At 39.2% G+C, this 25569-nt stretch overlaps 1 protein-coding gene and 1 long non-coding RNA gene across 5 annotated transcripts in view; both read left to right on the top strand.

The window, feature by feature from the left end:
* The first annotated feature begins 4123 nt into the window (after positions 1–4123).
* Positions 4124–9776, top strand: LOC145723909 (uncharacterized). Of its 2 annotated transcripts, XR_014149306.1 has the most exons (4): positions 4124–4245; positions 5448–5513; positions 8323–8427; positions 9205–9776. It is a non-coding gene; the product is annotated as an uncharacterized LOC145723909 (long non-coding RNA). The 2 variants fall into 2 exon arrangements; XR_014149305.1 differs by having other exon boundaries at positions 8323–9776.
* A 2882-nt stretch (positions 9777–12658) lies between these two features.
* The window catches only part of XPO1 (exportin 1), a 45766-nt gene continuing 32855 nt past the window's right edge, over positions 12659–25569 (top strand). Inside the window, exons 1-3 of one of the 3 annotated variants that reach the window (XM_081832038.1) lie at positions 12659–13432; positions 16700–16831; positions 22247–22348. In XM_081832038.1, the coding sequence (XP_081688164.1) occupies positions 16706–16831; positions 22247–22348 (228 nt within the window). In that variant the 5' untranslated portion in view covers positions 12659–13432; positions 16700–16705. Of the gene's footprint in view, positions 13433–13798; positions 14261–16699; positions 16832–22246; positions 22349–23451; positions 23516–25569 lie in introns of those variants that run through there. The other 2 variants (XM_081832039.1, XM_081832040.1) reach the window with 2 other exon arrangements.

Here is a 25569-nt window from a genome sequence, read left to right as displayed (position 1 = left end):
ACCAACTCTTGATTTCCACTCAGGTTGTGATCTCTGCATCGTGAGTTCAAGCCCCACATGAGGCTCCTCACTGGACATGGAGTCTGCTTTGGAGTCTCTCTTCCTCTCCCTCTGCCCCTCACCCCACACATGTGTGGGCACTATCTCTCTCTCAAAAAAAAAAAAGTGCTGGCAGATCTCTCATACCCACTAAAGTTTAAATGCCTGAAATCATTCTCCCCACCCCACACCATTGGTGAGAAAAACTAGAAGGGAGGAATAACAGTTGCCGGGTCCCTAGTTCTGCATCTCTAGAGGCAGAGCCTAGCAGATAATTCTAGGACTGCCCCTGAGGGCATTAGGGTTGCCTTTGGGTCCTCTCTGGTGGAGAGGGAAGGGAAGCCCTGCTCTTCTCTTCTTAGTCCCAGTCTTTGGAAGGGCAATTCTATCTCCTGCCTTGGGGGTTCAGCCAGAGGGTCCAGATGGCCTTGTCGAGCTTCTTAACCGGAATAATAGGAGGCTGGAAGCCCAAACAGGCTGCAGCCTATCTTCTCAATGAGGTGTTGGGGAAAGATGAACCTCTGATGGAAACATGACAGGAGCTGTGTGAACTTCCAGCTGCCCCTTGCTTGTCTTACTTCAAGTACCAGGTTTTGAGTTTATCTTTCTCTAGCATCAAAGCTGATGCTACTAAAAAACAAGACTGGACAAATTCTCCTGACACGACTGAGTGACAAACTCTACCGACTTACCTCCAGTCTTTTCTAGCTGTCGCAGTGAAAGTGTGAACTCAGAAACTGAGACTCTTTTGGACCACCCTGGATGTTAAAAATGCTATTATAGGTGCAGGGCCTTGGGGCTCTCCAAAACCCTTAACTAATCTGTGTGTAGCATGGATTTCTTGTTCTCCTGGCCCACTCTCTTTCCAGTCAGAAAACTGAAACTTTTGCACAAATTAAGGAGATATATATCCTGGTGCGGTAGGAAGAAGCTGGAAATGTTTCCACCCGCGACATTCATAAGACCCCCTTCTTCCTTCTCCATGGCTTCCCTGGGTTGAGTCTCTCGGTTTATCATAAAGATGTTGCTTCTGCCTAGAAAAGTGCAAATTGCCCCTGGGTAATTAATTCTGGGATCTTCGTTGTTTCCCATTTCATCGCCTCTGAAGGCCAACCCAACACTGTTTTCTCATTTCCTCAGTCTGGTGAGTCTGTGGGCTTGTTTTGACTCAGCCTCCTGGATAGCATATGGTACCTGCCAAGTGCACACCCAGTCTATGACTGCATACCCTCAACCACCCACCAGCCATGGCCGTGTCCAGTTGTTGCTGAGTGGTCCCTCCACTTTGACCTCAGTTTCACCCACCCTTGCCCATTGCTCACCCTGTGCTCTCCTTCTCTTCCCAAATTCATAGCAAAACCCTTATTGGGGAATCTTGTTGTTACCCAATAAAGAGAGAAGTGCTACTTGTCATGGTGTAAACACAATCTCGAAAGAAAAGACTGTGTAGTACATTAGTGACTACATTATGTTCTGCAAAAAACATATAGTCGAATTATCAGGCAAAATACTTTCTTTTTTTAAAGATTTATTTATGGGGGTGCCTGGGTGGCTCAGTCATTAAGCTTCTGCCCTTGGCTCAGATCATGATCCCAGAGTCCTGGGATCGAGACCCGCATCGGGCTCCCTGCTCTGCGGGAAGACTGCTTCTCCCTCTCCCACTCCCCCTGCTGTGTTCCCTCTCTTGCTGTGTCTCTCTCTGTCAAATAAATAAATAAAATCTTTAAAAAAAAATTAAAGATTTATTTATGTATTTGAGAGAGAGAGAAATGAGTAGGGAAGGGGCAGAGGGAAAAGAAGAGTGGATCCTCAAGCAGACTCCCCACTGAGTGCAGAGCCCCAAGGACTATGAGGAAGGGCTCCAGCCCAGGACCCTGAGATCATGACCTTAGCCAAAATCGGTTGCTTAACTGACTGAGGCACCCAGGTGCCCCTAGGCAAACTATTTCAATGTGTCCTTTGGTATAATTTGACTTATGTAGGAAAGACTTAAGAAATATTTTCAAATACTTCAGCTTTCATGGATCTCAGCATTGCTTAAACATTTTCAAACATGAAAACACATTAAAATTCTTTTTTACAAAATGTGTTCAATAGGCTGGACCTCTACAGGTAAAGAAAAGTGTCATGAAATAATTATCTGGATAAATCAGGAAGAAATCATTTTAGTTTGAATTTATACTGTCATACATTTTCTGTGTTCATGGCATTATGGCACAGCCCAAATTTCCCTGTATATAAGGATTTTTTAATCTTTTCTTTTTAAGATTTCATTTATTTATTTGAGAGTGAGAGAGCACAAGCAGTGGGAGCTACAGAGGGAGAGGGAGAAGCAGGCTTCCCGCAGAGCAGGGAGCCTGATGCAGGACTCCATCCCAGGACCCCAGGATCATGACCTGAGCTGAAGGCAGATGCTCAAACGACTGAGCCACGCAGGTGCCCCGGAATTTTTAATCTTGCTTTTTATTTTATCAAACATTCAAACATTTAGAAATTTGAATTACCTCTGGCCTTATTTCTGACTTATTTATGACTGTTTACATATATAAAGCATCTGGCAAATAGTAGATACTAATAAATGGTAAATTTACCAGGCAATTTTCTTATAAATAATTATTATTATTTGATTTCCAGCAGGCGACTTTATCCAACTAGAAAAACAGTAAGTGTCCAAGATTCAGAGCATTGTAAAGAAACCACTTTGCAAACTCCAAATGTATCATGGAGATTTTTTGTTGTTGGAAAATGTTGAGTGAGAAGAGAATTTTTCATCAGATTTCTTCAATTCCACGAACACCCCCCCACCTTTTTGTTTCCAGTTTTCTGAGAGTGTGAAGAAAGATGGAGAGGAAGAATGAATGTATGCATGTACAAAGATTTTTTTAATACTTCTGTGCAATTGAACAACTGTGATAACAGAAATTTGTAGAGGAGGCTATTATGATCTTATGCTTACACGTATATATAGTTTTCTGCATTTCTTAGGTAAATGGCATCCAGTCTCATCTACAGAGGATTAGAATTACTGAAATTACAACTATAATAGCCCATATAGTTATGTAACATTTTTTTCACTTCTCTTTTCATGTGAAAAGTGGTTTAAATATTATTCATTTGAAAATCTTCATTACATTACAAATAAAGAGTTGTACAGGCAAGTCATGTCAGACCATTCCTTTCTTTTTATTTATTTATTTATTTATTTTTATTTTTTAAAAGATTTTATTTATTTATTTGAGACAGAGAGAATGAGAGACAGAGAGCATGAGAGGGAGGAGGGTCAGAGGGAGAAGCAGACTCCCTGCCGAGCAGGGAGCCCGATGCGGAACTCGATTCCGGGACTCCAGGATCATGACCTGAGCCGAAGGCAGTCGTTTAACCAACTGAGCCACCCAGGAGCCCCCTTTCTTTTTTTTTAAAGCTTATTTATTTCTCTTAGTAATCTCTACACGCAATGTGGGGCTCGAACTTCCAACCCTGAAATCAAGAGCCACACGTTCCTCTGACTGAGGCAGCCAGGCGACCCCCCTCTTTTTTTTTTTAAAGTTTACTTATTCATTTTAGTAACATGCCAGACCATTCTTAAGAAAATACTCCATTACTTGTGGCAATTTTCAAAATGCCTAAGAAAGGTACCTGTTATTGAAATAAATCTTTTGTTTTTATAACATTTCTTGGGGCGCCTGGGTGGCTTAGATGGTTGGGCGTCTGCTTTCGGCTCAGGTCATGATTCCGGGGTCCTGGGATCGAGCCCCGCGTCGGGCTCCCTGCTCCATGGGGAGCCTGCTTCTCTCTCTGCCTCTGCCTCTCTCTCTCTCTCCCTGTCTCTCATGAATAAATAAATAAAATCTTTAAAAAAAAAACCAAACATTTCTTAAGGTAAAGATAATTGAATGCTTAAATTAATATTAAACAAACAAACAACTTCTAGGGTTTATACTCTTTTTCTTCTGGATTTTAACCATAGTTCTGAAATACATTTTATGAAAATTCAAAAGTTTCTAATTTAGCTATTAGAATAAAGCTCTTTTTTAAAAAAAGACCCCATTACGCTCTATGTTCCAGTCCCTCCATATGATACACTTTTTCTTTCTTTTCTTTCTTTCAATATTTTAGAATTCACATTCAAATGGAATAAGAATGGAAAGAGCTTATCCTTCTGGCAAACTTCTTCATGCTTTATTCATTCATTTATCTTGTATCAAGGTATCCTGGCATACTTTTCACTTTATTTTCACATGCCTTAACTTTCTGTGTTTATTTCCCCATCTTAAAATGGCAATAGTAATAGTTCCTACCTCATTGGGTTACCATGAAAATTAAGTGAATACATATGATAAAGTGCTTAGCAAAGTCCCTGGCACGTAGTAAGTGCTCAGCAAATGTTAGCTGTTCCCATACTCGCTGTTTTTATACTACCTTCACCTTCCGATCTCTCTGGGCATATGGTCTGGCTGCTGTTTGATTCTGACATTCTCAATGAGTACGTTGAAATCAGCTTGAAATTGTTCAAGCCTAGTACCCCCCGAAGACAGGGTGAGGTGCTGAGATTCTTCTACTAATGTATTTATGATGCTTATTTGATCTCTTAGAGAGGAATTCCTTCTCCTCTGGAAATATGTTTTAAAACTTCTCCCAAGAAGAAAGAATTGCACAATACAGAATACTCAAAAATAATGTATTTTTTTCAAAGATTTTATTTTTAAGTCATCTCTACACCCAACGTGGGCGTCAAGCTCTCAATCCCCAGATCGAGAGTTGCATGCTCCACCAACTGAGCTGGCCAGGTGCCCCCAAAATAATGTATTTTTAATGAGCCCACTACAAACTGCACATACCATGCTCCAAACGTTATTTGGGGGGACCTTCTCAGGACAAATTCTTAAGGAATCCCTGTCCCCATCCCACCCCAACAGATACCACAATGGCATAATCTAGTGCCTTGTTACTCAAAGTGTGGGCCATGGACTATCAGCATTAGCATTAGCATTTCCTGGGAGTTTGTTAGAAATGCAGAGTTTCAGGCCTTTCCCCAAACCCACTGAAACATAATCTGCACTTCAATAGGCTCCCCAGGCAATTCATATATACAGTAAAGTTTGAGAAACACTGATCTTGTTGAGGTTCTGCTTTTTTTCTCCTCCAGCGAGCCAGGATAACATCATATATTTTATAAACAGATCAGGATTCCTCAACCTCTGCACCATTGATTTTTTTTTTTTGGAAGTATAGTTGACACACAATGTTACATTAGTTTCAGGTGTTTCACAACATAGTGATTCCACAACTCTATACATTATGCTCTGCTCACCACAAGTGTAGCTACCATCTGTCCATATCACACTGCACTATTGATATTTTGGGCTGAATAATTCTTTGTTTTGGGGGGGCCTGTTCTCTGCATACAGGATATTTAGCAGCATCCCTGGCAGCAACCCCACTAGATGCCAGCAGCATCCAATCCCTGACCACTTGTAAGTACCAACAATGTCTTTGTATTAGTCATTATTATACTGGTGTTTATTGTTACCTTCACCCTCTGATCTATCTAGGCTTATAAGGTGCTGTGTTTGATTCTGACATTGGCTAACAATGTTGTTTTGTGAGGCAATGTGTGATTGCTAATTGTCTCCCTGGGAGCAAAATTGCCCCCTGTAGAGAATCACTGAAATAGATCCACTTATTTTGCTACATTCTTCATTTCTTCTAAAGTCCGAGCAGATCATAGAACATTTTCTATCGTTGTTAGAACCTATTTTCAGTTTATTATATGAGAAGAAGGCTTTGAAACAATTTTGATAATACCTTATCAAAATTCCTTTATGTGTCCAAGTACACATGAGGTCTTACTATTCTTGTCTGCTTTTCAAGTTTTCTGCTAATGGCTATAGTATCTGAACTTCTTGTGATGAGACAAATGAGTCAGATCTACTAAGTGTGAGAATTAAAGGAAGTAAAATGGCCTTCCTTGGAGTGGCATCTAGCAGCTTCTCTCTTTTTGTTTAGAGTTACAGAGTTAGAGAATTTCACATCTGGTAACATCTTCTCATCAACATTAATTTCCAGGGCTTCATTTGATTACAAATGCCAAAAAAAGATTAATTTGTGAATTCAACAAATATTTATTAAGTACAACTAAGAAGTTGGCACAAAGCCCCTGCCTTTAAGGAATTTATGGGCGATGGAAAATTGAGATCCTAATGCCGCCCCACTCCCCCCAAACTGTTCCTCCTGTAGCCAGTCTCAGAAAAACAGTACTCCATCCTTCCAGTCCCTCAGGCCAGAATCCATGGAGTCATCCCTGAATCCTCTCTTTCTCACACATCCGAAAACATTTCTGTAGGAAGTCCTTTGACTCTACTTTCAAAATATACTTGGAATTGGAGTACTTCCATGAACACCATTCTGGTCCAAACCACAATCAACCTGTGGATGAATGCAGGGTCTCCTAAGTGGTCTCCCTAGTTCTACCCTTGCTCCCAGGCTATTCTCATCACAGCATATAGATTGATCCTGTTAAGATTTGAAGTCAGGTCAAGTCATCATGTCTCATTTCAATCACTTGGGTGGTTCCCAGTCTCACTGAGAAAACAAGGCAAGGCATTTACAGTGGCCTACAGTAAGGCCCTACATCATCTGCCCCCTTTACCTGGCCCCTTTATTGCTATGACTTCATCTCCCCTTACTCAGTCAGCTCTGATCACAACTCTGGCCTCCTTGATGGTAAAGATTTAACAACAAGCTCTGAGGAGAAAAAGTCCTGAATTTTAGCTGACTTCTATAGTACTCCTCCCATGACCAATGTCAGGCTACGAATATGATGTCACAAAAGGTGGAGAGGGGCACTGTAGCACATCGTTATGTAGTATTTCCATCATGCAAACACCATTGATGTAAGTAATCTCAAGAGCATAGAGAATAGTAAAGTGCAATAACATGGTTAGGAAGTGGTGACTTTTGAGTATTTATTACCTTGGTTTTTAATATAATTTATTTATTCAATAATAAATTTATATATAATTTAATTGTTTATAACGGCTATGTTTGACAACCAGCTTGCAAAATTCCTGAAAACTTAACAATTGGTTCCCAGGGCTGACTCTAGCTCACCACTATAAATAACACACCAAACATGCTGTTGCCTCAGGGCCTTTATTTCTCCATCTGCATGGAAAGCTCTTCTCCTAAATACTTGCAAGGCCTTCCTCTTTCATCTCCTTCATGTCTTTTTTTGAATGTTACCTTTTAGGTGACACCTTTCCCTAGCCACCCTGTCTAAAACTGCTCCACCCCCAACTTTTTATTTCGATACCTTGATTCATTTTTAACCTTAGCACTTATCACCATACAACACACCATTTCTCTGACTTGTTATTTACTTCCAATGTCCTCCATTAGACTTAAAACTCAATGAATGCAGGGATTTTTGTAGGATTTGTTTCCTTCCAAATCTGCAGCATTTAGAACAGTGATGGGTAAATACTTAGTATTTGTTGAATGAATGGGTTAGTGTCACCTCTTCATTTCCTTTTTTTAACTTACTTTTCTGATTCTTGTTGCCTAATAGATAACGACACGTTTATGTGTGAAAGAAATAGCATATGTTTCTGTCTAGGCTACAGGGACTAATTCCACCTTCCCTAATGTTTTGTTTTACTTCTTACATATTTTTATTTTTGACTTAGAAATATAACTCTGTGGTTTCCCCTCTCCTGCTTGAGAATGATCGTAGTTAAATGATCTTTCATTTCTCATTTCTCCATGAGTAAGAGAGTCTGGGACCTACTGTTGAATGTCACCTCATAGAACTGTATAAACTTCTGACTGTCTAACTCTGAGACTTGGCAGCCTTGTCAGATGCTTTTTTTGCTATGTTCTCAAAAAGGCAGCAACTTACTTGCAGACAGTTGCTGATTCTGCTCCTGACTGATTTGAGGTTTCATAGACTGCATATAGATTATTTGCTGAGGTCTTAGACACATAAGGGAATTTAGCTCCCCAAACAGAATATTCATAATTTTCCATAACCATTTTTGACATTGTAAATTGAGGTTGATAGGAATAGGACTATGCCTTTCCAGGTTAATTTTTCTTGAAAAGGGTATCTCTTCTATCTCACCTCCATGTCTGAGCATCATACACAATTATACTGTTGTCCAAACTATATCGGTAATGTTTTTAATCTATGGTTGTGATGTGATGTATTGTTTTATGAAGTATTTTTAAGAGCAAATAGAAAAACATTTACCTTATAAGATATTCACAAAGAAATATTTCTCCCAGTGTTTCCTTTTAGGCCTTACAAAGTTACAATCATGCCATAAGAGATTCATTGGAAGAAAAAGCCCATGGAATTGTGAATTTGTGCTCAATACATGAAAACTCCCAGTGAGTCACACTCATGTTCAGTCTAATGCCCATTTTTACGACTGGTAGGAAGAAGTACATGTTGGAAGGTCACTGCTGTATCTCTGAGTGCAAAGTGGTATTAAGTTTCTCAAAAAGAGTGAAATGACCAATTCCATTATTAATAGATTCACTGCATATGCTTGCTTTAACTTTTTTTTTGCTATATTATATGGACATTTAATCTTATTATTTATGCATTCCTTGAAGAGCTCACAGTCAGAGGAGATTGTCTTCAGAGCCAAAAGATTAAATTAAAATGCTTATTTGACTCTGGTGTGGTTGTAGTAGCAAATATTTATGGCTTTGATAGGGAATAAACAGGTAGTATTCACCTATTGTGATGGGTATGTAAACTGATACAACCTTTTTAGGGGTTACCTTGGTAGTACATATTATAATAACAAATATAATGTCTTTCACACCGTTGTTCCACTTTTAGGATGTTAACCTAGAGATAAATTCACATTTGTGCCCAAAGATTAATGTACAGGGATATTCGCTGCAGCATTCTTTCTTTTTTTTTTTTTAAAGATTTTATTTATTTATTTATTTGAGAGAGCGAGAATGAGAGAGAGAGAGAGCACGTGAGAGGGGGAAGGGTCAGAGGGAGAAGCAGGGAGCCTGATGTGGTACTCGATCCCGGGACTCCAGGATCATTACCTGAGCTGAAGGCAGACACTTAACCGACTGAGCCACCCAAGCGCCCCTCTTTTTTTTTTTTTCTTTTAAGATTTTATTTATTTATTTATTTGACAGAGAGAGACACAGCGAGAGAGGGAACACAAGCAGGGGGAGTGGGAGAGGGAGAAGCAGGCTTCCCACCGAGCAGGGAGCCGATGCGGGGCTCGATCTCAGGACCCTGGAATCATGACCCGAGCCGAAGGCAGACGCCCAATGACTGAGCCACCCAGGGGCCCCAGTGCAGCATTATTTCTAAGAAGGAAAACCAGAAATAGCCTATTGTGGAAGAAGATGTGGAAGGCTATGGGACTGTTAACAAGGATGAGGTGGATTTATATATACTAATCTTTTAAGTAAAAAGCAAATCACTGAACAATATGTATGGTATGATGTCATATATACTGAATAAAAACAAAGCAAAAATATTTGTAAATGCATAGAAAATACCTCAAAGCATACATACCATACCCCTAATGATGTTTATTTCTGGGCAGGAAAAATAACAGGGGGATACACAGAGGGGAATTTTACTTTTTACTGTAGGTAATCTTTCTCTATTGTTTGAATTGTTAGCCATGATCATGTATTAATTTCTAAATTAAAAATAATTTTAAAAAATAGTGGTGCCTGGCTGACTCTTTCGGTGGAGCATGTGAGTGTTGATCTTGGGGTTGTGAGTTTGAGCCCCACGTTGGGTGTAGACATTACTTAAAAATAGAATCTTAAAAAAATATTTTTTTAAATAGAAATAAGTAGTAAGTGCTAAAAAGGAATTTGAGTTTCTGTTTCTCTTATTTCCGATGAATGTTATTGTTTTGTAAGACAATGTGAACTAGTAGAAAGAACACGTAAGTTCTAATGTTGACTCAACTACTGTGGTGTGTACCTATGTGTATATGTATGTGTGTTTGAAGAGGGGGAATCGAGAATGAGATTGCAAAATACTAACTATCTGACAGGGTTACTATGAGAGTCCAGTGAAATATTGTACAAAGAAGTCTCAGCCTGCTAGACAATTGGCAGGCACACAGTGCAGTGTACTTACATTTCTTTATCCATATCCCACTCCAAGGTTTGAAATCTGTTTGATTCCAGTAAATGAAGGTAATGAAAAAAAATTAGATGCGTCAGACCTGTGTTCTGAATTTGATCTTGAAAATACAGTGATCAAACATCTGCTCCTATCACTTCTTTTTATACTTGTTAATAACAAGCTGATATTGAACACTCCATTTTGGCTAATTCTGGGCAAAAATGATGGGCTAAATATTTACGTCTGATTCACGATAGTCAGACAGAGATGACTTCCTAGGGGGTTATGATTTAAAGATCAGATGAAAAGAGACAAAGGGACAGCAAACTGAGACTATTTGAACTTTACAGTCCACACAGTGCTTTATGGGTCACACTGCTCCTTCATAGCCATTTGATCCTTCATGGATGAGACAGGCATTAATGATGTCAGCCTCATTAAATGGGTGAGATGGGTGAGAAGGAAACTGAGGCCCAAAGAGGTGAAGTGACTTGCCCAAGGGCACACTCTGAACAAAGCCAGGTCTTACTCCCAGTTTTTACTCCTAGTATTCTGCCATTAAAAAAAAAAAAAAAAATCGGTGGCCTGGTCCAAGAGCTGAAAATGTGGAGGGAAAAGGTTTTTTTTTTTTTTTAAAGATTTTATTTATTTGACATTGAGAGAGACAGAGAGAGAGGGAACACAAGCAGAGGGAGTGGGGGAGGGAGAAGGAGACTCCTTGCAGACTCGCGGGCTGATCCCAGGACCCTGGGATCATGACCTGAGCCGAAGACAGACGCTTAAAGACTGAGCCACCCAGGTGCCCCGGAAAAAGTTTTTTTAAAAACAAGAATCTCCAGTTTTCCTGGTAATAGACTATAAGTATTCCAAATGACCAGTGTATACCAGGTATGTTATATATTATGGTTTGATACTATTCAGTTAGGCAATGAATAAAAATCTTAGGCCTGAAAGTCATCCAATAAATACTATTTTGGTAAATCTAAGAGTTGAGTTATAGAGTTTTTCTTTATTGGAGGGTGAGGGAGTTATTTTTTTTTTTATCTTTGAGAGAGAGAAAGCGATAGAGAGAAAACAAGCAAGCAGCGGGAGGGGCTGCTGGGAGTCGGATCTCACAACCCTAATATCATGACCTGAGCCAAAAGCTTAACCAACTGAGCCACCCAAGCGCTCTGTGAGGGAGTTACTCTTAAGTAGTTTTGGTGTTAGCCATTGTTCATTCTGAGAAAAGATCTGCTGTTGAAATTGCAATTTAATAAATCATTGATTAACCTCTTGGTGGCACAATGGGCCTAGAAAATTTTGGTGGGCTACTTGCTGTTTAAGCAAAGAAAAATCAGTAAACCTGATTTGGAGGGCTCTTGGAGCAAAACAAGCGAGGCAACCACGTCAAAGTCCACGTGCATGTGACTTTCATAGAAAATGCTATTTGGGATGATGAAGAATGTGAAGGGCAGCTATGCTGAGGAGTCAAAGGTAGGGGCAGATCAAGGGCATCTGGTGGGAGGCTGTTGGCATGCACCCTAATCCAGCAAAAATACCCAAGATACACTAATTACAGGGATTATAGTGTCTTCGTTTCTAGGAAGGGTTGGTTGTTTGGAGCAGCCAAATCCCAGCCCGGGGAGACACCGAGTTAAATTTTGAAGCAGCCTTTCTCAAGATCCAGTCAGGTACCTTTTCCACGACTCTGAGATCACAAGGCTCCAAGAGTGCATGCCCCCACATCTCACCCTAACCTCTTTCACAGTTATTCTCACCCTCAACTTCCAGTCCCCAAAGCCCGGCCTTTAAAATGGATGGTCCGAGGCCTACAACTGGCCTCCGGTGCGTTCTTCTCGCTCCTTTTTTCCACCCCTCCCGGATTAAAAAAAACAACTGGGTGTGCCCTCCCTTCTCAAAGCGGGGCTCCCTTCCGAGGGGGCGGGTCCTGATCACCGCGGGCTCAAACCCCGCAGGTTGGCGGGAGCAGGCGGGGGCGGGCCGGCGCGGACTCGGAAAGAACCGAGCGAAGGCTGCCGCGCGCCGCGCTCAAACTCGCGCCGCCAGCAGCTCACGAGCTGCGCCCCACCCTCTCCGTCACCAAAGGCGCCCAGCCAATGAGCGGGCCGGAAAGGCCGGGCCTGCGGGCTAAGCATTGGGAGGGGGAGCAGCGGGAGGGGGACGGGAAGTCGAGGGCGGGCTGAACTTGATTGACAGGTCGCTCGCACCAATCCTCCGCGCGGCTTGTCTTCGCTCTCTTCTCAGCTGGGCTCAGCTCTTCGTCCCACCTCCTCCTCCTCCACCCCCCTCCTTGCTCCTTTTCGACCCGCCCCACTTCCCCTCCCCCACTCTGCAGGCAAATCGCTGCTGGAAAGAGGCGGGGGCCGAAGCGGCGGGCTCGTGTGGAGACTTGAGGTGGGATTGACGGGCGATCTGGCCAATAAGAGGTAGGCTGATGGCGCGGCTGTGGCTGGAACCGGCCAATGGGCAGGCGGGCTGGGGGCGGAGGCCCAGGTTCCAAACGCTCCGCGGCGCCATGGGCTGAAAACTCAACCGAGATGGAATCTCCCAGTCTGAACCGGTTTCAACCGGTTCCGAGTTTGAGGCACTAGGAGGAGGGGGAGAAGCGGCTGCAGCGGCCGCGGCAGGAGCAGCGGGAGCTACAGCATCAGCAAGAGCAACAGTAGCTACAGCCCCGGCGGCGGTGCCTGTTCCAGTCTTTGCTGCTGCAGTCCGTGCAACCACCCAGAGGGGGAGGGGGGAACCACCAGTCGCTGAGGAGCAGGAGAAGGGGGGAAAGTTTAGGCGAGCCTGGGTGGGGGGGCCCAGCGCCGGAGCCGCGTGAGAGAGGGAGCCGTATTTTGGTAGGGGGGAGTCGGACTGCAACTGGCAGCAGAGCGTCCCCCGACCTTGTGGACTCTATATCCCCTACTCCTGCCGCTTCTGCTGCCGCCTGTGGCTGGAGGGTCCCCCTGGGGCTGAATCTTTGGGACTTGACCCCTTTCCCCTCCCCCTTCCCTCACTCCCCAGCCAGGCGGGAGCATTTATTCCACGGATTAATTCCCCTTCCTTTTTTGGGGGGGGCGGGTGGGTGTGTGTCGTGGGGTGTCCCTGAAATAGTAAATATTGTTGAGCTTTTTTTGCCCTTATCTTCGTTTTTTTAATTTCCTTTTTTAAGGTGGGAAAACTGTGAAACCCACCTTGATTTCCTCCCCTCTCCCCCCTCCCCACCTTCCCTCGCCCTAATCCCCCGACAAGGAAAGAAGCAGCAGTTGGTTCAGTCTCTGGGTAAGTCGACTGTGTCTTCGGGGCCGAGGGTCGGGCGGCGGCCGGGCGGGAGGAGGCCGGCGTGGGGCGCGGCGGCGGCCGCGGGAGGCGAGCCCGGGAGGCGGCGGCGGGCCCACAGCAGAGCCTGCGATTGAATGGAGCCGCTTCTGCCGCTGGGGGATGGAGGCGGGGAGGCGGCCGCGAGAGGGTAGCGCTTGCTGGGTTATTCGCGTGTGCGGGTGGCGGTGGAGGAAGGCGAGGAGCGTGATAGTGAAGCGAGGCCGGTGTGGGTGTGGAAGGGCTTCCCCAGCCCAGGGGGCTGGGGAGAAGTTGGGGTGATTTGAGGAACATCTCTGTAAATTATTAGGAGTGGAAGTTTCCAGAAATATTTAGTGCAGCAGCATTGAAACGTCCGCCTGCATCACGTGGCCCCTCGGTGGAGAGCTTGGGATCGGGGGAGGGAGGGGCTGCTGAGTCCCTCCTCCTCCTGCAAGGAAACTCGAAATCTTTCTGGTTTTTTGCAGAGTAGGATTAGAAGTAGGAAGGGTTAGTTGATTGTTCAGGGTTCTGTAAATGGGATTCCGTTCTGTAGTTTGTTGGGGGGAAGGGGTTGAGTGTGTTAAGTGACCGAATCGTTTACTGCTGGCATTGTACAGTGGATGATGCCCTGATTCTCCTTCATTCCGATGTCTCCGAGTTTGGGATGGGTGGGAAGTGGTGTAGTAGAGGAAGCTTTAGAGATTTGCCCAGCCCGGACCTCCTCTGATCACGCAGAGGCCATGCTGCATTGAGAATGGGGCGGTGAACTTCAGGCGCCTGGTCTAAATGCCTCCTCCGAGTATGGGCGGGGTGAGTGCGTGCTCCGGTATGCTATAGTTAGAACTGCTGCAAATCGGTTCGGGTGGGAAGCGAGGGGAGGGCGGTCCTTAGTGAGGTGTGTTTCTACTGAATGAAGCAGGCAATTGCCCACACATCTAAGTAGCAGTCTCTCCTTGTAGCGACTTGTTTTTTGACCTACTACTTAGTAATCATAAAGCAACGGTTATGGCTTGGATGGGAGCTGGCGGTGTGCAGCTGCCTGCTTATTCAGTTAGAAGTGGCAGTGAAGGTATTTTGGTAGTCACTTGTAGAGTCACATTGCTGGATAATCCCTTGTATATGCTATCCAGTGAGTGGATTTTAGGATTGAGTGTCCCAAGGAGAAAAGAAAGCGATTGTGGTTTCACGCTCTCCCGCGATGGCTGTTTGCTATCTGCCTGATTGTGTATCTTAAGCGTGTGGGACACTGCTGTTAGTGGAAAGAATGTTTTGGAAGCTGTTTGATTTGGGGGACTAAATGTGCTTGGCTTTGACCAGAAAGCCGCCATTTCTGTACAGTTCAAGAATAGGTAGGTCATTTCGAAGATAGCCGCTAGTTCTAAGGATGGCAAACTATTGTATTTAACACGAGCTTTTATTCTAAACCTGATTTTTCACAAGAGTTTAGCTCGAAGAACTCTGTAAGGACAATGTACTTGAAAATGAAACTTTTTATAGTCAAATTGTTCTTTTTGTTTGGGTTATTAAATTATGATAGGACTACATAGGAGAAAAGTTCGTTCAATTTTTAACCAAAAATTGAAAACCTTTGATATGTACATCTTGGTGCTTTGTGGCATTGTTTTTCAATCTCAATTTTTAAGACTGTTCTGATCTTTAAAATTTTATGGTATTTGATGCGAGGAAATTTACACATTTGGTGGAATATATATATGTATTTCCATTTTTATATTCATATGTAGATTAGAGATTTTTGTTAATGTCAGATATTCTTTTGGTATTAAAAAACATTAATAACTGCTATGAATTTTTGAGATCTCATCAGTTTTTGCTGTCAGTAATGGGCTGAACGATTTCAGAGGAATAAAAATCCTTGAACTCTTAATTTCTCAATTTTTACATTATCTCTAACTTATTGACTCATCATTTACACTTAACATTTTTTGTAATTGGCATTATCATTAAATAAAGCATTTGTGTTAAAATTGAAATTGCTGCCATTGTTAACATTTTTAAACTGCTCTCAAGAAGCCAAGAAACAGTCTTTTTCCTATCCTATCAAACATAATGTAATCAAATCCCACCCATTTCCTGATCCTGAAAGGTTTTTTAAGAGGGGGAGAAGTGGAGGTAACCAGCTGACTTTATTGGGTCTAACTACGGTCAACCAGGGGTTCTTAACCTGAGGTTTCATGCATGGCTTTCAAGGTGTCCTGGATTTTCTGTAATTGTGTACAAAATTGTGAGTTTTTAAAATTTGACGGGAGCTATCATGTTCTTCTGATTGTAAGGCATCTTGACCCAAAAAGGTTAAGAGTACTGACTTAGCCAGTCAGACTAGAGTGGCACTGGCTTTGAAGAAAAAGCAAAGATTTTTATAATGCTGGGCAACAAAAATGTGAATGTGTGCCAGCATCTTGGATTAGAATCCTCTTAAAAGGGTAACATTGCTTATAAACTGGTAGGTTTTAGCCAGTGCATTATGTGAGATGAAGAAGTTTTTCTGTTATTTCAGAATTTGTTTTTATTTGGAAAATATTTGGAAAGCTTTTACAGTTTTTTACCTTGCCAATGAATACCTGGAAATTGTAAAAAAAGTTTCACATGCTGCCGTAAAGTGTTTTTCTAGACATATGTTCAAGGAATTTTAATCTCCAAATTTATTGAGGGTTGAAAGAAATAGATGGTTTGAATATAAAAATTTTAAGTTTTGCTAGTCATTGATATATACAATAAGAAAACTTGGATACCACATTTAACTTTCAGCATCTTCCTGTTTTTTTCAGCGTATCTTAAAAATTAAGGTAACATACAGGGAAGGGAGCTTTTACTGAAACAGAAGGCCCTATTTAGGAAGGGGGGAAATCCACTTAAACTTTATCTGTACCTAAAAATTTGAGATTAAGACTGTCAACTGTATCAATTTTTAGAGCCATAAATTCCTAGTAATGGTTTCATTAAAAGAGGTTAGGAGTAATTTTATTTAAATATTAGTAGAACAGTAAGATTTTTCTGGGAATTTAAAATAGACATTAGAAAAGTTGAATGGACCTTAACTAAAGGAGTTACGGAGTAGCTAAGTATCTTCAGCATTTAGTTGCTTTTACTGTTATTTATTTAGGTAGTCTCTAAAATACTCATTATAATATTTGTAAGAACATGGTTGAAGTAAAATAACTTGAGTAGAAAGTTTCTGACTGGTAATACCAAAATTTCATAGGCACCTTAAATTTTTTTCTTTATTTACAGTAATCTATGCCAGCAATTATGACAATGTTAGCAGACCATGCAGCTCGTCAGCTGCTCGATTTCAGCCAAAAACTGGATATCAACCTTCTAGACAATGTGGTGAATTGCTTATACCATGGAGAAGGAGCCCAGGTAAAGAAGCTGAGCAAAACTTTATAACATTATTAGAGTGCAATGAAGTTACTCGGTTAGAACAAGATTTTAAATTACCGCCTTTTTAAAAAGTGTTCCATAGTTTGTATTAAATTGGAATTATATATTAACCAATGAGAAGCGGTCTGCAGAATTGCATTATGTGCATTATATTTTGACCTGGTTAGAATGAGATGTTTTGGAATATTCTTACTTGTTCTGTCTTTAAGAAACCTTTAGCCAATTTAATGAAAGATAGAGCCTAATGTATCGAGTGTTTTACAGATACTAAAGGTTGTATATCTTTTATGTATGTAATATATTTGGAGTTAAAAGATTCTTGTATTTTTGAAATATTGGAATTACAGAAGTACTTCACTGATAAAACTTGCTTTAAAAGTCCAGCAATACCAAGCATCTTAAATTATTTGAATTTAAGACTTGTAAAAGTGGTCTATTAATGTAGGCAGTTATCTTACACACATAATCCATGTTTTGATGAGTTTAAAGTTTTTGGGTTTTTATTTTTTTAAAACACCCAATTGAATGATAGACAAGACAGGAATGTTCATAATTTTTTTAGGTTTTTCTTATAAACTGGGTAATCTTGAATCTTCACTCTGTGGAGTTAATCACATGAGGAGTTTTAAATTGTAAAATTTTCTGTTGTTGGATTTAAAAGTCTTTTAAGATGATGTGACAAAAACCAGTAAAATTTTGTTGCCAAAATATTATATTCCTAGTAGATGATGTCTAGTTAGTACATGTCTTGAAGATACTAGTTTATATTTGCATAGTTTAACCCCGAGTGCTATCATACTTTTTAAAAACCTGAAAGGTAGAAATTGTATCTTTTATAGATGATCCAAAAAGCATGATGTATAAATACTAGCACGTGCATAAATATTCCATTCCCTCTGAAATACATTATTGGTTTTAGTATATATATAACAAAGAGAAAACTTGAAAGGGGGCCATGAAAGTTGTATGAGTGGTAAAAATTATTCTGCAGATTTTGTAAGGTTGGTCCAGTTTTATAACTCCTAGGGGGCTTTTGGTCCACGTTCTTGTCTCCAGAAGCCTTCCTGAAAAGTTATTCCATCCATATGTGTTACACATACCATGTAGTTGTTTCTTTGTGCTATACGGTCAACATGGAGTTTTAAGCTTCATTTCATTCTAACATGCATGTATGGAAAGCAGCTACTTTAGGAAGAAAGTAGAGAAGTAAGGTTGGGCTCAACTTTGAATATATTAGAAGCACAAGTCTTGTAAGCCATTAGGAAGATGGCAATTTAATTTTGTCACCTCACTTAGCTTCTACTGCTGTTTAAATCTTTGTTCCTTTTTAACATGGCTCACAACATCTAAAAGTATGATGGATAAACAAAGAGACCAATATTCTTCTAGGCTTATAACTAAGAAGTAATAGTAACTTTTATCATGAAGAATATATTGGTGGTGGGGTGCCTGGCTGGCTCAGTTGGAAGAGCATGTGACTCTTGATCTCACAGATGTGAGTTGAAGCCCCATGTTGGGTATAGAGATCACTAAAACAAAAAAAAAGACTTTAACTATATGTATGTTGGTGCTGCTGCTGCTGCTTTTAGTAATGTTTCACATTAAGATTTAATTATTTGTTTTAAATTTGATTTTTTAATAAAATGTAGACTTAGGAAAGTGTTTTCTATTTATCAAGGCAAAATAAACTTTCCCAAAAGTAAGAACTTTATGTCTAGTTATATCATAAGACAAATCTGTTACATATAGTTGCAAACTGCTATTTGTCATTGTTATAGATAAGGAAATGGAGGCTTAGAGCTCTTAAAATCAGCTAAAAACCTTTTATCTCAAAGTGTGTCTTTACACTTGTAGTTCAGTGGATTTTTCATATGCTGCCTCTTTGGGGGTCTTATTGTGAATAAAAAGAAGAAAGCTTTCTTGGAAAACATGTTTTTAGTGAGGGGTGTCTTGTTTTAGTCCAGTAAGTTTTCTAGTCATTGCTCTAGAGTTTCACCTACAAAGTTACCTACCTCACAGGAGACTGGAAGATAGTAGGGTTTGTAAAAGCACCTGTTATGGTGCCTCATACTTAGAAGGCATTCTGTTTAAAGGGTACTTTTGGAAGTATAAAGGTTTAGCATATTTACACAAACTCATTGTTTTAAAATATTGTATGGTTTCTTAATTTTTTTCCAGTCTCATATGTGCTAAAAATGGCAGCTATAAAAATTATGCTAATTAAACATTAAAACTCAGAGGAAGCTAATTTTTTTTTAAGGATTACATAATTTTGGAGGTGAAGAAATTGTTAGAATGGTGCCTTTTAATCTATACCCAGAGCTTATGTCCAAATGGGCAATACAGAAGGATGTTTAACACTAACATTAGGGCTATCTTCTAAGTATTTTTCTATTTTTAGCCAAGTTAGGCAGCCAGCGGGAAAAATATATGGAAGAGTTGGGTGTTTTCTCCAATACTGTGTTAAGTGACTTGAACTCTTAATCTATTGCTTAGCAACTAAAATACTTTCACCATTCAGTAAGTAACACAGGGAGATACCAAATTCTCTCCTTTAGTTTCCTTCCGTGTCTTTTTTAACCCCTTCTGGAGTTTTAGCTTATAAAAGAATATTATGTAAGGATAGTGGGGTTAGGACAAAGTAAAGACGCTAAGACACAAATACTAGAAGTGACTTTTATGGACGACTAAAAGGAAAGGACATGATTTATGCAGTGTTAATGATAATAGTGTGGTGAGTATTCACTTATGTGCACAGTGGTCATCATTTCAAAAGTTCTGAGAGTATCTTGACCAAATAACTTTTACTAGACATGGATCTTTGCTATACCTCATGCTCTTGTTATTTGTTACTATTTTATGTGCAAGAATATAACTAGTGAGAAATGAATAGATCTAGTTAGATACTCTCTGGGAGACAGTCAAAACATTGCTAAAGTGTGCTTTGGCCCTAGATAACTCAGATCACTATTCTTTCTGCTTTTTGTCATTATATAGCATAATTAGAACTCCTTAAAACTATTAGTCCCTTAATGAAATCTAATCAAAATATGTATATTTTAAGAGCTTATATTCTAGCTTGAACCCTGTACTTGTAGGTTGGAACCCAGGGAACTGGTTTTTCTCCCAAGTTCCATGGTGGTTCTGGTGGTGTTGTCAAGGTACAAAACCACTACTTATTGGGTGTATATTTTTAAAGTTTTCTTTTAAACAATAAGCAGTGTATATTGCTAGTTGGTTGATGGGGGAAACCACTATATCTGCTACCTAAGGAAAATAATTCTTAACATCAAAGCCAAAATAAGGAACATGATTTTTTTTTTTTGTAAGTTGGAATAAAACCTAAGTTGAAGATTTTGAGGTGTCTGTCAGAGATGGTTCAAATTGGAATGCTTCTTTCCCCCTCTTTGATGCTTGCTTTATAACCCATAAATTAAACCCTTGATCAAGTTGAATCAATCTAACAGAAAGATAATTGACAAACTTTAAAATTACCAAACTTCTTACGTACATGTGATAGAACTAAGTAAAAGGTAATTAGGGAGGATCCAGTTGAGCTACAAAACTGCCTTTAAAGGTGAAAAGATTAAGCTATTACTTCTTGAAAAAAATCAATAGAATTAATAGCCTTGGGTAAAATGTGTTCGTATCATTAAGAAACTATAATGGTTGAAATGAAGAGACTAGATACATAGTGTCAGTATGGCTAGGTCTCTAAAACTCCATTGTCTGTTATACCTTATAATAAAGCTGAGGGAAAGTGTCAAATGAAAAGAGCAGATTGTAGTGTTTTTTATAGTATACTATTTATATAAAATTTAGTGACCACACAACTATATCACTCATGAAATTTATGCACATGCTGAGAAAATATGGATAGGAAAAGACACCAAATTCATGAAACTCATTATCTCTAAAGAAGGAACAAAAGGAAGGAAATGGCACTGGAGAAAAGGTATAAAGGTGGTTTCCATAAGTTTTAGAACTTTTACGTTTATTTTTTTATTTTAAATTTTTAAAAAATTTTTTTTAAGATTTTATTTATTTATTTGACAGAGACACAGTGAGAGAGGGAACACAAGCAGGGGGGGTTGGGAGAGGGAGAAGCAGACTCCCTGCTGAGCAGGGAGCCCGATGCGATGCGGGGCTTGATCCCAGGACCCCGGGATCACGACCCGAGCTGAAGGCAGATGCTTAACGACTGAGCCACCCAGCCGCCCCAGAACTTTTATGTTTAAAAGAAAAACAAATACAAGTAAAACAGTGTTAACATTTGTTAATTGTAGATGATGGATATATAGGTTTTTCTTATTTCTGGGTTTGCATTTTAAAGATGAAAACGGGTGCCTGGGTGGCTCAGTAGGTTAAATGTCTGACTCCTGGTTTCAGCTCAGGTCATGATCTCAGGGTCCTGGGATTGAACTCACTCCCGTGCTCAGTGCAGAGTCTGCTTGAGATTCTCTCCCTCTGCTCATCTCTCCCCCTCTCTCTCACTCTGTGCCCTCTATCAAATAAGATCTTAAAGATATGAAAACAGAGTTTTCAAAATAAGCTAGGATTTGATATGAAATTTAGAAGATTTTCAGAGAACAGAAAAAATGTGTATTTACAATAAATTTAAGAGATTTTTTTAAAAAGGGATTCAGGGTCTTTGTGTTTTTTATGTATCTACAGGTATTTGAGGTTTGTAGCCTTACTTAGACCTAGTTTTTATCAGTTTTCCCAAGGAAAAAAACATGTAATTTTTTTCCCCATGAAATACATTTTTATAGGTAAACTTTGTTGGAGATATCTTGGTAACTTGTAAGACAGGGAGTACCATTACGTAATTTAAGTATATGTGAATTTTTATATGTTGCTTTCAGTTAAGTGCTGAGAACTCCCTTTACGCTAGAGAAATCTTTGTTAGCATTGGTTGAATTTAAGTTCCATTTTGAGAATACCAAATAAAGTAGTAGATTGCCAAAAAAAACTACTGTTTCAAAGGGATGTATATTCCCATTTTAAATTGAAGTTTAAGGGGCACCTGGGTGGCTCAGTCGTTGGGCGTCTGCCTTCAGCTCAGGTCATGGTCCCAGGGTCCTGGGATCGAGCCCTGCATCGGGTGCCCTGCCTCTCCCACTCCCCCTGTTTGTGTTCCCTCTCTCGCTGTCTCTCTCTGTCACGTAAATAAATACAATCTTATAATTAAATAAATAAATAAATAAATTGAAGTTTAAGAGTGATCGAGGATACATTTTTATTTCTGTATGGACTAATTATTTCTTGAGTGTTTCAGGAAGTTAATAGAATAGAATCACTGTCCTATTAGGATTTGTGCCTTGCTCAATACCATTTTAATGAATGATTAAAAAGAACAAGTGAGCTTAAAATTATTTTCATGTAATATTTTAGCAAAGAATGGCTCAAGAAGTACTGACACATTTAAAGGAGCATCCTGATGCATGGACAAGAGTCGACACAATTTTGGAATTTTCACAGAATATGAACACGAAAGTAAGCAAGTGGTGGTTTTAAAATCCATTATTTCTTCTTTTCTTCCAGTCATAAACTTTGAGGAAGGTATCTCATTTTTAGTATTAGCATTTGTTATCTCAAATTATTTAATATTGTTAACTTCAAAATTGAGTCTTAAACATAGAATGAATTCTTGCAAATAGTCCTAAGAATTATGAATGAAGTTTTGTAATTAGGACTAGTATGCAAGGTGGCTTTTTTGGTTGCTTTTTTGTTTTTGTTTTTGTTTTTGTTTTTAGAATATGTATACAGATCTAAGTAGCATAAATTCTGAATGTTATTCAGAGATGAAACATCAGAGGAATTATTTTGGGCAAGTAATCAATATAATAATACAGGCTAGGCACCTCCAACACCAAGTTGTGTGGGCAGCATAAAACCCTGCTCCATGGTACCAATGCTTTAAATGGGACAGCACTCAGTTTTTATTTGCAATTGAAAAATGTTATAATTTGGGTCATTTTTTCCTAGTTTGAACAGAAGGGTTGATCAAAATGTGTTTTGACTGTTTTAGGCTTGATGATTCACACTTCTCTTTAAACTGCCTTAAAGTAATAAAATACCATGCATGGCATTCTGTTTAATACACACAAGATTTCCACTTGGTATACATTGTGTTAAAACAGAAAATAGCCATTTTCACATCTGTTTCTGAAATCAGACTGTATTAATTAACAGTTTTAAAATATTAATTAGTTTTGACATCTTGTAAATTTTAGGGCAAAAATACAGTCCAGAACTTCCTCAAAGTGCTAACCTTAAGTAACATAATAGTGTTTGCCTGTTTGCTTGCCTGGTAAATTTTGCTTTTTATACTGACAGACATTACTAATGTTTAAGTTGATTTATCAACAGTATTTTTAAAAACTCAAATTTGTCTTGTGAAAAATGAGATGATTAGAGGAACAGAAAGAAAGCAACAGGTAAAGAATTCTTCAATTTACATAAATTACAAATGATTTGGTGCTAAATTTATGCACTATGACATTTGGCTTTTATGCAATCATTTTTTTTTTCTTTAAAGATGTTAACACTACCTGATATTAATCATAATGTTCCATTATGTTGATTGCTTGTAATAGGAAGAAAAGGGGTGTCTTCCTGTGCAACTGACACAGCTAGGCTTTGACGGCAGGCCTCCACAAGGTCTACCCTTTTGATTCCCTTTAACTGAATTCTGTTCATCAATTGTTTTTGTTTCATGGGCGGTGGGAGGGGAAAGGGGAAGTCAATGCATAAAATAAGTATTTCTAAGGGCTCAGTAGAAATTTCTACCATAGGGATCATTTCATGCATTTATTTTTTCATTTAGTCTTTGCTGTTATCTGTCCCTCATCTTCATAACTCAGCAGTGGATTTCTCAAGTCCTGAGATGTAAAGCAGAAATGTAATTAATTCTTTAGAGTGATATTTGGATTATTTATGGATATTTCCAAAGTAGTCATTTATGATTGGCCCTTAGATTTGGCTAGCAGTTAAGATTTTTTTAATCAAAATACTCTAATTCAAAAAATGTAAATTCTCTTCATATGTGGAGTCTTAATGTTTAGGTGAGATTGGGTTTTAGGATATTATGACGGTGATCTCTGTATTCCTTTGACTTAACTTTTGAAAAGCTTTTATTGGGCTTACTGCCTCAGCAGGGTTGGCAGAAAGAAAAATATGAATTGTATCTTCAGCAAGCTAAGGCTATCATTTTACAGGTGGGGAAAGGAGTAGAGGTTAGTAAATAGGTAATTTAAGTAACAAAGTATCAAAGAAAAAGGAAGCAGGGTAATAGCCTAAGCTGAAAAACTGCTGGCTAAATAGGGTGAAGTTATCATTGAGATTGTTGCTTCTTACTGGTATATGTATGGTGGATTTTTAGTTTTTTAAAGATCGTTTTAATTGGTTGAGAATTAGCAAGAGGATATATTCCAAGTAGTAAGAAGTGCATTGTTTTGACTTAGTAAAACTTTGATAGTGTCATGTCTATAAAATTCAAAGTTTTTAGGGTAGTATGTTCTCAAAAGTTAATTGAAAATTTCAGTCAATCAGAAACTTTTTTTGCCTATTTATATTTTTCTGAGACGTAGACCTATAAAGGGATTGTAAATGACCAGGTTAGAAAGTTTCAGTATTTACTGCTGGTTATGAAACCCTTTAATGGTGTCAAATTTGTAATTTCAGAATTTTGCTTTGGCCTTTTTTTTATTTTGGAAGTCTTTTTAAGGAATGTTCTGCAAATGTAGGATTTTAGTTGAAATGACAAAATTTTCTTAAAGTATGAAATGTTAAAATGGAAGAGAACAGCAAAAACATTTACTATTTGAGCACAATGTAGTTTGGGACAGTCTATATTGTGCTTTGGATAAAATGAGCATTCACATGATCCCTTTGGTTGAAATACTAATGCTCCTATTTTATTGTGTGATGACTAACCATTTTAAAGATGAACTCTTATTCTCAGCCAAAACTTGCAATCTGAAGTTCTATGTCTATATATGAATGTGTTTACCTTTCAGGTATTATAGCTCATTCTTCCCTACTTAAGACAATTGAAACATACCACAACAATTTTGTCCCTTTTCTTCCTCCTGTCTATCCACACTAATTGGTCATGGTAATAATTTTGGGTAGTAACTCCTATAGCATTATAAATTGTTGTGAATGTTGTTGACTATTTAGAGTGAGAAATCAGCAGGAGGGACAAAATGGCTTGAAAGTGGTATCTGTATTAACTTTCTTACATTTTTAGTTAAGACTTTTATATTTAGGAAGGAATACCTGAAAGGTAAAAACAGATTGCAACATGCGTTTGTGTATTATTTTTGACTGTGCACAAAAGTTTATCTTTAAATTAGTAGAAATAGCAAATGTAAGGGTGGGATTAAAATTTAAAATTAAACCCGTGGGCTGTCTTGCTGCTCCTTAAGTAACACACCAGAGATGTTTATAAACACTTTCTATGGAAAGTATCTGTGACAATACTTTAATACTTGGCCAAGAGTTTACAACTCCTAGAGGATGGTAGGAAGCTTGAGAGCATCCAAGCTGCTAAATTCTTAGGAGCCTGGTCGTGTTAAAGTACGTGAGCCGATGAGCAGTCATTTATGCTGTGAATTCATATCTGGCTGCTACTTTTCCTTCTACAGATAAGCCCATTTGGCTGCTAAAGGGCTTTTTATTTGGTTCTTCCTCCTGGTGTGAGCATGTATAAA

The sequence above is a fragment of the Leptonychotes weddellii genome, chromosome 10, assembly GCF_054177405.1.
Source record: "Leptonychotes weddellii isolate Sample4059 chromosome 10, ASM5417740v2, whole genome shotgun sequence".
NCBI classification, from domain to species: Eukaryota; Metazoa; Chordata; class Mammalia; order Carnivora; family Phocidae; genus Leptonychotes; species Leptonychotes weddellii.
The sequence above is the reverse complement of the archived record's forward strand: the minus strand, read 5'-3'. Positions and strand labels throughout refer to the sequence as shown.